Source organism: Poecilia reticulata, linkage group LG13 (assembly GCF_000633615.1).
Source record: "Poecilia reticulata strain Guanapo linkage group LG13, Guppy_female_1.0+MT, whole genome shotgun sequence".
Taxonomy (NCBI): Eukaryota; Metazoa; Chordata; class Actinopteri; order Cyprinodontiformes; family Poeciliidae; genus Poecilia; species Poecilia reticulata.
The window spans coordinates 18432343-18444155 of NC_024343.1; the positions used below are offsets into that span (position 1 = coordinate 18432343).

Here is an 11813-nt window from a genome sequence, read left to right on the forward strand (position 1 = left end):
AAATCAGCATTTGTTGTGTGGAAAGTTTTGATTATTTAATTTGAAGATTTTGTCTAGTTCAAAAAACTGCATAAAGCTCATGTTAGAGTATATTCATATTCATTTCTTTTAAAGTCATATGCCTAACCAATGGTTAAATTAGCAAAAAAAAATAGTATCCACTTTTTTATTCTACAATATTTACAAAATTAGTTTCTAAAAACATATTTTCTTCTAGTCAAAGTATTTATTCGCCTGCACAGCTCGTAGATATGATTCTTTTTATAGGCTTATTGTATTTCTTATATATTTTGAATATTCTGTATTTTACTTCATTTTAATTTGCTTTATGCCTAAAATTGAGCACTTGGGAAAACTAAATTAGTCGGACCAGATGCATGTTGTGAACTTACTGTATTTTTCAACATCGCAGTCATGTTTCCTGGGTTTATGTTAGATGTACGCTGTATCTTTTGTTTCAGCGACCTGAACGACCACAAATGGAAAATCAGCCAGTGAGTCTCCTGTGAGGTTAATGTTCCTCTGAATGAAAACATTCAAACACAAAAATGACTCTCCTTAAAATATTTGTAGATTTTAACACTTCGATAATCATACAGAGGCATCATTTCTGTACAGTACGTAGATGTATTTACATTTACACACGTAAAGGAAACAAGCAGGTGTTTACATTTGCTCTTTACATGTAATATGTATTTATTTTCCTATTACATATTCAGTGTAAAGGGGAATAAGAGCTTATGAATCATTCACCATTAAAAAGAGCAAACCTCTTTCCATCTTTAGGCCTCATTTGGAGAGAAATCAATCACTTTAAGGTGCCAAAAAGCTGCCTGGCTTCAGAGCTGAGAATGCAAGTAAAAAGGAAACAATATTGTTTACAAAGTACTTGTTTCTGGCTGAAACAATGACAAGGCAGAGCTTTAGGTGAAGAAACTTTGACCATGTTATTCTAAGGCCACCATTTATGAAGTTCAATCACAGAAAGCTGCTCAACGTGACAAGCATAATCAGAACTGTGAGGGTTGTTACTGTGGTCTCTGAATAAAGCTATGCAAAAATATTAAGTAACTTAACAGCACCCATTCTTCAGAACTACTTTTTTACCTCCACTTTCTGATTTGTTGCTCCTTTAAAGAAAAGCAGGTCTTACAGGGGAATAATAATTTAGTGCTTCTGCTGGTTGAAAATCTACAATTAAAGCTGTATTTTTGTGTTTGTTTGTTTGTTTTGGCCTTTAATAAGTCAGATTCTCTGGTGTTTTCACATTTCTAGCTATAGAAAAGAAAATGGCTTCAAAATGAAAGCAGCTTAAAGCTGAAATGAGCTTAAAAACACCTCCTCATTCATATGCAGTCAGCACTTTGATTTTAAGGATTCAACCATTTTTGCATCAATGCCGACTTGAAAGATGAAGAACCATCAATTTTATGCCTGCATGTTTCCTCCAGAAACCGCAACGATCCAGTTTGAAAACTCTTGGAGTTTCAACTCCTGCTGCAAACTGTGCAACACCTGAGCAGCCTGAGCCACCGCCTCCATCCGAGAAACACCAGAAACTGTCTGCTGAGTCAAGAGCTGAACAGATTGATTAAGATCATCACTGACATGGTCGCCAGCATCAACGCAGTGAGCTCCCGCATCTTCTCCTGACGGTACTCCTTCAGCCTCTTCTTCTGCTCTTCCTCCATCTGCTTCCTCTTGACTCTTAGGTCCCTCTCCCTCTGAAGCTGCTCTCCGTAGTGAGCCTTAAAAAAGGCGTCAAAATCAAACATGGGCCGACCACCGGTTTGGGAGAACGGCCTGACTCTCTGATGACGAAAATGCTGCTGCTGGGAGCTTGTGACTCTGCTCGATGCGTCTTCGGAGGACGGCTTCTCTGGGCTCTGCAGGTCAGACTGGCTCAGGATCCCTCGGTCATACTTCTTCCTCAGACTGATGTTGCCCAGCACGGCGTAAGCCTCGCTGATCTTAGCAAAGCGCTGCGTGGCTTCCTCGCTGCCCGGGTTCTTGTCAGGGTGGTAGATGAAGGACTGCTTGTAGTAGGCCGTCTTGATCTGTGACTGTGTAGCACTGGGGGACACTTTGAGGATGTCGTAATAGGCGGTTTTACTCCTGTGCAGCAGAGGAGCCTCCTCTGACCACCTGCTGCAACTTCTAGCTGCTGTAGAGGCTTTAAAGGCACCAGGGTGAAGCTTCGGGTGTTTCAGTGAAGCTCCACACCCTGATCTGTCCTCTGTGAGGATGAGGAGGACAGTGCAGAAGGTTCTGAGCTGCTGTGGGGGCCACCAGGTGTCGGGGTGGATTGAAACGGCCCTACTGGTCCAGATGGGCTTCACGTATGAGAACAGCTTCTCATGAAGGCGTCCAGTTGGGATCAGCAGGTTTGTTTTGGCGATTGTTTGGCTCTTTCTAGCGTCCGGAAGCCACAATAAACGAGCTAAATGTGTGTTAAAAGAAGCGCAGCCAAGAAAAGTCATTTTTTTCTGATGAGTTTCAGTTTGTCTTACTCTGTTAAGTTTCTCAGAACTGCGCTGAAGTGCTCTTCCTTTTAATAGCTGGACACATTCTTCGGTAAAGTGTGCCTGGGTGCAGGCGTCATTTGTCGGGAGAAGTCCGTTAGGTTTTTTGGGGCGCAGCGGAAGAGCCTGGCCAGGACCTACGGTCACCACACGGTAGGCTCCGGTCCCGAGCCTCTGGCTGACCTCTGCCATTTTACCAACAACAAGCCGGTGAACGAAGACGGACGGCTTCCGGGTGATACAAGGCAACAAACCAATCAGGTGCAATGTTTACAGGAAGTATTTTAACTCATCTACCAATCAGATTCACAACAAAGATGTTCGCGCATGCTGCATTAAAGGTAACTGGGACATTTCTGTACAGTGAATATTAATGATATTACAATATTAACAATGAATATTTCTTAACTTAGCTAAATGTCCCCACCCAGAATTAGGTATTTACTTCGGCATTTCTATATATTTAATTTGACTAGTTAAACAAAATCTCTTAACCTAATGAAATGTATTTAGCATTTTAGCAGATTAAGAGCCTGTTTTGTTCATTTTCCTCTCTACTCAGGTTTGATTCAGTTGAAATACTGTCTATTTATGGCTTTATTAAAAAAAGTGTTGAATCCTGATTTGTTCTCATACTTTACACATTCTACATGGAAACTCGAAAGTTGTGTAATTCGAAATGCGATTGTCAAAATTCCGAGGTGAAGCGAATGCATGAAAGTTTATTCATCAGATTAAACTGAAAAGTCATTGATATTTTTTATATTTTGAAAATGTACAATTAATATTTTACAATAACTTCCAATATGGGAGTTTTTTTCTACCGTACTGTAGGAGAAAGAAAACAAGTCTGGAAAACAAATTGAGAAAGTATAAAGGATGATTTGCTTTTCTCCACTATATCTCTAAATTGATGATGATGATGATGATAATAATAATAATAATAATAATAATAATAATAATAATAATATAATTTAAGTCTGTTTTTGACTAGGTAAAATTTCAGTATACAATGTAGATGGTAAAAAATAGTATCTGCATCATTGAGTTATTTGTTTACCTTATGAAATCTTTTTAATATCTACAAACAACTGGTGTTTTGATTATAAATACAATGAAAAGGTGTAGTTGTTATTTTGTTCATGTTTTTTCTTATCCTGTTTGTAACCTGGGAACCGGACAAGAGCAAAGTATGAAATGAATTGAATGAACAGCAGGTGGCGATAAAGCGCCTCTGCCCAATAGAGTAGCATAATTTTAATCAGCAAACAAGAACTGTGGCGTTTCACATGTGGATAGCCTGCTGCGGACACAACATTTAGCTTGATTTTTAAACAACAGATAAAGAAATAAAGCCAGAAGGACCATGGCTTCCAGCTGCCGGAGACCTGAGCACACAGCTCCACCGGACGTGGTTAGTTTGACGCCTTTGTTTACCGTAGGGTATGAAACTCATTTAAACCTTTCACGTGTTAGTAGCTTTGTCGTATTTAGATAAAATAAATCAGCAGCGACCTACAGACATGTGATTTACCTTAAGTTGTGTGATCTAATCTCATCTCTGCAGTTCTACAATGAAAATGAAGCAAAGAAATATTCACAGAAGTAAGTCTGGATCCTTTATTCATTATCATATGTGTAAAGTTTGGGGCTTTTATGTAAATGTCTCCATTTAAACTGTTTGAGCTTCTGTTCAGTAATGTTTCTAATGAACAATCTATTGCTCTGTTATTGTTTTGTCTTATGTTTCGGTTTATGTTTTATTTATTTTTGCTGTGTTTTCCCAGATCATTGTTCACTTTTCATATGCTTGTTAAGATGGGTGCATTGATTCATTTTCAATATGCTCCTGTAGTTTGCATTTATTGCTGATTTTACAAACTATTGATTTTATTTTTTTTCCCAGTGAATTTGTATTTTTTGACTTAAGATTATCCTGGTTTTGAAAATTAGAGACACTTTGAAGTTTATGGTTCTGATTAAGTTAATCAGTATTACTCTCTTATCTGCGAAGAATAATTGCTCAGACTTTATTGCTGGAGTTTTATTGGTGCCAAAAATATGTAGTGCTGTAGATCAAATGACTACTTGTCTGTTTTTTGCTGCATTTTATCTGTTAATTAGAACTGGATTTTGAATGGTGCTGTTAATAGGAGATTGTTTTCTTGCGCACATTTGTTTCTCTCCACAAAGTCTGACTGTACTTCCTGATCGACAGTTCTCGGATGATTGAGATCCAGACTCAGATGTCGGAGAGAGCAGTGGAGCTGCTAAGCCTGCCAGAGGGACAGGCCTGCTTCCTGTTAGACGTTGGGTAAGTCAGTTACACCGGCTGTTTACATGAAGCAAAACCTTTAGTAAAATAATCATTTATATGTGTTATAGTTGGATTCTACATATAGTTGATAATTATTTCTCGTGTTCCTGCATTCGTAGCCATCTTCTGTGTTCTCTAACAATGTTATTTTTGCATACAAGGGTTTGGTTAAGCTAAGAAACTTCAGTGCATTTACATCAACTGTGTATTTGTAATGTATAAAATGTTCATCCGAGAGCTATTTGGAGCCGGAGCAGAGAAATGTGAGGCACTAAGTTCTGTTCTGCCTCCCAGGTGCGGATCTGGTCTCAGTGGAGATTACCTCACAGAGGAGGGACACTACTGGGTCGGAGTCGACATCAGCACCGCCATGCTCGGTTAGTTTCACACGCTTTTTAAATTGAAGCACAATTCATTAAGTTTAGCAGAGGAATGTCTGTGTCTCTATCCATCTGCACGTTGGTGCTTCATCAACTTGAAACCTGCAAAAAAGCAACAGCTTTTTTGCAGGTTTCAAGTTAAACTAAAAGAAAATGTGGGAAGTAACCTTGAGCTTTTTTTTTGTTTTGTTTTTTGTATGGTATTAGTACAATGATTATTAATGTTGAGGTATTGAATCGTGTGTTGTCTTCGAAATATTTGATAAAAGAACCAGACTTGGTTTTTATGAGAAAAACAGAAATGACCTGCAGCAGTTTAGGACTTCATGCGTGATTTTTATATTCTTTTTTCGTTTTTAATAAAAACAAGCACACTTTATGTTCCGTAGGTTGAAGGTAACTATTGGACAATGCAAAAACCTAAAGTTCCTCGTTAGCTTTCAGCTAATCTCTCTGCTACCAGCTGCGATATGTTTGGTTGCTTTTATACCAATATGTGCATTGTCAGTCGTTGATGTGGATTCGTGTCTCATCACCAAGCTGGGAATGTTTCCCTTGATGCTTCCAGATGTTGCTCTGGACAGAGAGGTGGAGGGAGACCTCCTACTGGGGGACATGGGTCAGGGGATGCCTTTTCGGCCGGGCACGTTCGACGGCTGCATCAGGTGAACGACACGGCGGCTTACCCGACACATTTTAACGCTTTTAACTGAGTTCTGAATTGTTTTAACGATTAAAACTTGTAACTGTTTTACTCTGGTCAGCATCTCTGCGCTGCAGTGGCTCTGTAATGCCGACAAATGGTCGCACAGTCCACCAAAGAGACTCTACACTTTCTTCAGTACCCTCTATTCGTCTTTGGTAAAGTTTTGTCGTCGTCAACCTGAACATGAATACATCAGACTCCTACGTTTACAGAAAGTAATTTTGGTGTTTTTGTTCTTTTAGGCCAGAGGATCTCGGGCAGTTTTTCAGCTTTATCCTGAAAACTCAGAGCAGGTAGAAAATCTAAGATGCTCTTATTTGGAGTCTGAAATGATGTTCTTGTACATTTAGTCATCATATTTAATTTTATCTTTTTTTTTTTTTTCTTTAAAGCTTGAGCTCATTACCTCTCAGGCCATGAGGGCGGGTTTCAATGGAGGCATGGTGGTCGATTACCCAAACAGCAGCAAGGCTAAAAAGTCAGAAATGTTCATCCACCTTCATATGTATCTATATAATGTTCATCCACCTGCTAATCATCTGAAATTATTAACAGTAGCAGAAAGTCATAGGAGTCATACTGATTTAACTCGTATAATTAAAACAGATCGCTTCTTATTTACCTCCAGGTTCTTCCTGTGTCTGTTTGCCGGTGGGACGGAAGTTCTTCCCAAAGTAAGAAGCATATATTTTTATTTATTTTTGACTTACTTCCCGTTTTTGTAACTTCTATCTTTTTTTTTTTTTTTTTATTAAATTCTAATTATTTCAGGGTTTGGGGTCAGAAACGTCAGACAGGACTGTTGCGAACCAGGTTCAGTATTCAGGACAAAGGTAAATGCATTCTAAAAAAAGCGGTCATTTTTTTCACACATTGTTTCATTTAAAATATTAATATTATAGTAATATTTGTGTTTTTTTTCTGTGTAGCAGCTTATTTAATTCACTATTTCGTTCTACTTTATTGCAAAGTTGAAGCAGCTTCAATACAGTTTTTCTTCTATTGATGCTTGAAGCCTCCAGTTAGAATACTTGGCTGAATTTATTTTAAAATAATCTTCACCTTTTTTATTCATTTTAAGGATTTTGCCTTCAGTCACAAGCCTGCTTGCCTTATTCTTTTTCTTAGACGCGAGACGATTAAAGCAAGCAGTTACCTGACTCTGCGAATGCGATTAGTCACTTTTATTTTGGAGGACTCTGAAAGCAAGTTATGATTAAGTTGTAAAGCAGGTCTCGGCGTCAGTCAGTGCAGGTTGAGTCATACTTGTGTTGATGAAGCCAAAAGACCGACAGGAGCTCAGAGGGCCGTTGTCCTGCCTGACTTCAAACTCCGTCAGGTGGCTTTTCCTCCCTTTCACATTCGGATGTCTAAGCTCTTCTCAGTCAGACGCTTGGGTGCGAGACGGTTTCAATACTTTAATAAGCTCTTCTTTGTCTTTGCGAAGATGTCGGTTTAATAACATGAAAGGGAAATCGGCGAAGAAGGGGCGAGACTGGATAATGGAGAAAAAGGAGAGACGAAGACGACAAGGAAAGTACGTGGGAAACTGTTCTAAAATAAAATTGATTGTTTTTTTTTTTTTTTGTTCCAGCTTTAACATTTTAAACACACTTCAGTCTGGTCTGAAACCTGTCTCTGATTGGCTGACGCCCCTTCTCCCTCTTGACTGCCGTTTCCTGCAGGGGCGTTCGACCCGACACGAAGTACACCGGACGTCAGCGGAGACCTCACTTCTAGCTGTGACTCATGCAGCTGCTCCATCATTAGCGCCGTCTCTCTCTCACACACACGCTCACTCATGCAGTGTCCCCTGGGGCTGCGGCGTGATTGGACTTTTCAGGTCTCTAATTCAAGTGGACGAAACGCAAGCGATAAATTACAGCAAATCACTTTTTATATTTGGTCAAGTGCTTTGATGTTTTGTCAGAAGCTGTAAGGAGATGCAGTTTTCAGTTTGAGTTGAAGACCGAATATGAGCTGCTACGAAAGAAAAAATATAAAACAGAGGCAATGTTATCCTATTAAAAATACTTTTAAATTAAATTGTCTTCATTTTCTAATTTATGTTCTGGATTTTTCACATTTTTCTCAAGTAAATTCATTCTGTGTGAAATGGATAATGCATGAGTGTATTCTTTAACAAAGAAAAAACCATCTTAATATAAAGCTCTTCTTATTGAAGTAGGCTTGAATCAGCAAAAACGGCATTTAGAAAGTACAATTTTTTAAAAGAAAGTTGTCATTTGGCAAATAGAAATATTTTTGGTTATTCCATCTAGCCTAAAACAGGAACTTTGGTCACATTTGGAATCAGCGAGGAAAAAAAAAAATCTTTATTAGTTGTATGTAAGCGTGTGACTTTAATTGTGATGTAATGGCTAATTGTTACAGGATGTGAAGCATGTATACCAGTAGTGTCCAAACTTTTTCTCACTCACGCAATCATCGAGTTAGATACACTTGAGTGACACAATTTTCACGATAAAAACGAAAACCCCAAAACACATTTTATTGTATTTTCCTATTTTATGATCCCAACAATAAACATAGCGCAATATTTTTCATAGACGCATACTTTGAATTGCCTTCAATGTAAATGTTTTTCTCTGCTGTGGCCAAAAGATGTCGCTGTTCCTCACTAGAAACCACCTGGGCGTTATCCTTTAACCTGCTCAATCGATAACCTAAACTAACAAAGATTCCCGTCGCAGTTCACCAAACATGTCGTGTTTGTTGTTGTTCTGTTAACTTATCCCAATTCCTGTTGGAGCCAAATTCACTCTAAAAAGACGAGAGCTTATTTTTTGCGGATGGATTAGAAGGGGAGTTTTAGGTGTGTGTCTGATAGGTAATCGGCGGAAGGCCGTGCCTCACCTTAACACATAAAAGTAGTCCCTGTCTGTAAGGAGAACGGGGTTTCGGAGCCTCTCCCCGCTCGCCCGGCTCGCATCATCCAGTCGGTCTCCGCCCCGCCGCTCCATCATCAGCTCACATCCAGGGGGGGGGGAAAGAAAAAATAGAAAAGAAACGACGGGAGCAGAAGGAACCACGTCGGTGGAAATAAGGAACCATGAAGGACCGCATGCAGGAACTTAGACATGTAAGTTTCTGTTTTATTTTTGTGCTTTTCTGCTTGTTTTTGTTCACTATCAGTCCCTGTCTGCACCTGTTCAGCCGGAGCAGAGGCGGGTTGAGTCGGAGCGCTACTAGAGCAACAGTTGTGACTCCGAATGATGGAGGCTCACATTTGCTGTTTTATCAGAAAACCGGCGCATATTGGGTCCAAGGGTTGCTCTGAGCGCAGATTCGGATGGAACTCAACTAGTTGTTGCTTTAGTGTTCAAGCGAATGGAGTCATGTTTTTAATTATCTCCGAAATGTATCCTCCTCACTTTGAGTCGGTCGGTTATTTATGCGGTTTAATGGTGAGATTCATCAAAACTAAACAGGTGGTTCATGGAAAAGCTCATCTTTAATGCACGAAATCTCACAATTGATTTATGTTTAGTATTTGGAGATGAAAGCCTTTGTGCAATTATCTTGTAAAAACTGGCATGTAAGACAGAAGGCTATATTGAATTTTATGAATTAGTCTGTGTCCAGCTGATTAATTGTGGTTGTGAACCAGACACTGGTCCCAGTTCCCACTGGTGTACACACAGGGCCGGTCTTACGTAATGACTTACTAAGGCTACCGTTTTGGGGCCCATGGTTTCTTTGGAGTTAAACATACATATAGATATATTTAATGAAATTCTGAAGTCTTACCAAGAAGCACAATCTCAAAATAAATATTCTTTAACATTTATTGCTAAAAAAGAAACAAAACGTATGTTTCTTATGGAGCGATGTACTTAAATTTCACAGTACATGTCGGTAACAGCGCAATTACTTTGCACATTTACAGCTGGAGATAGGCACCAGCAACCCTCCCGACCCCACTAAGGGACAAGGGTGTAAAGAAGATGGATGGATGGATGGATGGATGGATGGATGGATGGATAGTCTATAAATAGTTTTATGCAATAAAGTGGATTTGCACAAGTAATAATCACTGAACACATGAAGCTGTCACAGAAAGCATGTAAAATAATAAAAATCTGTCTGCATATAGAAAACATCCTAACTTTTCTATATGCAGACATATAGTGCTAACCAAGATTATGGTTAGCACCCCTAAACATGAGCATAAAGCACTTTTTGAACTTCTCATTCACTTTTATGATACTGGCAGAAATGTTTAAGAAGGCTTTAAAACATACAGTTGGTATCTTTCAAATGAAGTAATTAAATAAGGTCAAACTAAATGAAAAATGGAAACTGTGAAATGGTAATGGCCAACCAACCAGACGTTATGATCATCGATAAGCAGCAGGGGACAGCTGTTGTGATTGATGTGATTATCTCACATGATGGAAACATCAGGAGAAAGGAATGTGAAAAAACTGGAGAAATACCAAGAGTTCAGTCAATGATGTTATACAAATGTAATAGTAAATGGTTAAATTGATAACTGAGGCTGACAGAGTTTTTTCTTTTTTCAATAACACGGCCATATTTGTTGTCACATCCGACACTCTAAAATATCTGCTATCAAACTGTGATGATTTATACAACAAGGTTCTTATGCCATTCGGTGAAGTCTTACTTATCAAGCAGAGGAATGAGACCTGATTTTGTTCTGACTTTAAACACTTTATTTGCTAATGAGTGTCCTCCACAAGGACATTTCTTACTGAGGCACTGAATGTGTGTTTGTGCAGAGGCCATTGTTAAATAAGTGCAATTTTTAGTAGAGCTGATTGAAACTGTTTCAATGAATTGGCCTCAAGGGAAGCAACCTAGCCTTGCCAAATGTGCATGTGAGTGTTACAAGACAGGCGTTTCTTCTTCTTCTTCTTCTTCTTCTCCTTCTCCTTCTCCTTCTTCTCCTTGTCCTCCTTCTTGATGCATGGTGCTGTTTAACCAAGAAAGACAGAAAATTAGTCAAAAACCTGCTTGGCGAGTAAGAAGCTCAGCCAGTATTCAGGCGTGCGTCGTGGGGAGTCGACAGTGACGATAAGCCAGCTGCTGATCCCGTTTTCTTTCATCTTTTCTGATCGTATCGCTCATGTCTGAGAGATTGCAGCCGAAGCGGCACGCAGACAGACCTATTTTAGGCAACTCAGACCAAATGGGATTGAAGCAAATTGCAAGTCACACAATGTTATTTCCCAGCAGCACTACATTAATATTGTTTTCCATACAGAGCTTCAAAGTTGAAGCTCTGGTTGAGTGTCTGTGGGGACAGCACAGCAGAATATTGGCGAATTTATGATTACATAACCATCCAAACCAGAAATAAAAACATATATATATATATATTGTCGAGGAATCTGGTATGATTATGTGAGATCTGTCCAGGTATACGCAGAAAAATGGAATAAAGGCCTGAGAAATAACAGTATACTTTTGCTGAATAATGATTAAATGATGATTATAAGTGATAAGTGATTATAAAGTGACAAATACACAGGCCAATGAAGAAATGTCTGTAATGAATGATTAAAACATGTACTCTGTACTTTTAATGAGTAAGTGAATGATATAGCAATGTATACTCTGTACTTCTAATCAGTTGATGTTTTTTACTTATAATCAAGTGAATAATAATGGTTTACAATATGAAAGGCTGAAGGTTGTACTTTTAAGTTAACTACAAATAACATGATTATATAAAGTCAACATGTATTATTAGAAATCATGGATACTGAGGTGAAGGAAAAAAGTACTTCTCACTGAGCAAAAAGGCTAGGGACAGAAGGGTGAGTCATCAAATGAGGAAGGAGAGGCGAGGGTGCGGCAGGACTGGAAACAGATGGTCAAGGGAAAAAAGGGAACTGCCC

General features: G+C 38.9%; 3 protein-coding genes across 4 annotated transcripts in view; 2 read left to right on the forward strand and 1 right to left on the reverse strand.

Moving 5' to 3' along the window:
* Window positions 1–558: 558 nt before the first annotated feature.
* dnajc30b (DnaJ (Hsp40) homolog, subfamily C, member 30b) lies at window positions 559–3397 on the reverse strand. The gene has a single exon (XM_008425802.2). The coding sequence runs from the start codon at window positions 2712–2714 to the stop codon at window positions 1572–1574; it is 1143 nt and encodes a 380-aa protein (XP_008424024.1). The 5' UTR covers window positions 2715–3397; the 3' UTR covers window positions 559–1571.
* Window positions 3398–3713: 316 nt separating this feature from the next.
* Window positions 3714–7971, forward strand: bud23 (BUD23 rRNA methyltransferase and ribosome maturation factor). Its single transcript, XM_008425803.2, has 12 exons — window positions 3714–3936; window positions 4090–4127; window positions 4741–4836; window positions 5134–5216; window positions 5788–5884; window positions 5984–6080; window positions 6168–6218; window positions 6318–6403; window positions 6554–6599; window positions 6697–6758; window positions 7373–7462; window positions 7611–7971. The coding sequence occupies exons 1-12, from the start codon at window positions 3889–3891 to the stop codon at window positions 7663–7665; spliced, it is 849 nt and encodes a 282-aa protein (XP_008424025.1). The 5' UTR covers window positions 3714–3888; the 3' UTR covers window positions 7666–7971.
* Window positions 7972–8636: 665 nt separating this feature from the next.
* The window catches only part of stx1a (syntaxin 1A (brain)), a 59695-nt gene continuing 56518 nt past the window's right edge, over window positions 8637–11813 (forward strand). Inside the window, exon 1 of one of the 2 annotated variants that reach the window (XM_008425805.2) lies at window positions 8637–9028. In XM_008425805.2, coding sequence (XP_008424027.1) covers window positions 8999–9028 — 30 coding nt within the window. In that variant the 5' untranslated portion in view covers window positions 8637–8998. The remainder of the gene's footprint in view (window positions 9029–11813) is intronic. The other variant, XM_008425804.2, reaches the window with a different exon arrangement.

Coding starts and splice junctions, on each gene's coding strand:
- dnajc30b (XM_008425802.2), bottom strand. CDS start 2,714: ATGGCAGAGGTCAGCCAGAGGCTCGGGACCGGAGCCTACCGTGTGGTG.
- bud23 (XM_008425803.2), top strand. CDS start 3,889: ATGGCTTCCAGCTGCCGGAGACCTGAGCACACAGCTCCACCGGACGTG. Junction 3,937..4,089: donor ACACAGCTCCACCGGACGTG/GTTAGTTTGACG, acceptor TCATCTCTGCAG/TTCTACAATGAAAATGAAGC. Junction 6,600..6,696: donor GGACGGAAGTTCTTCCCAAA/GTAAGAAGCATA, acceptor TAATTATTTCAG/GGTTTGGGGTCAGAAACGTC.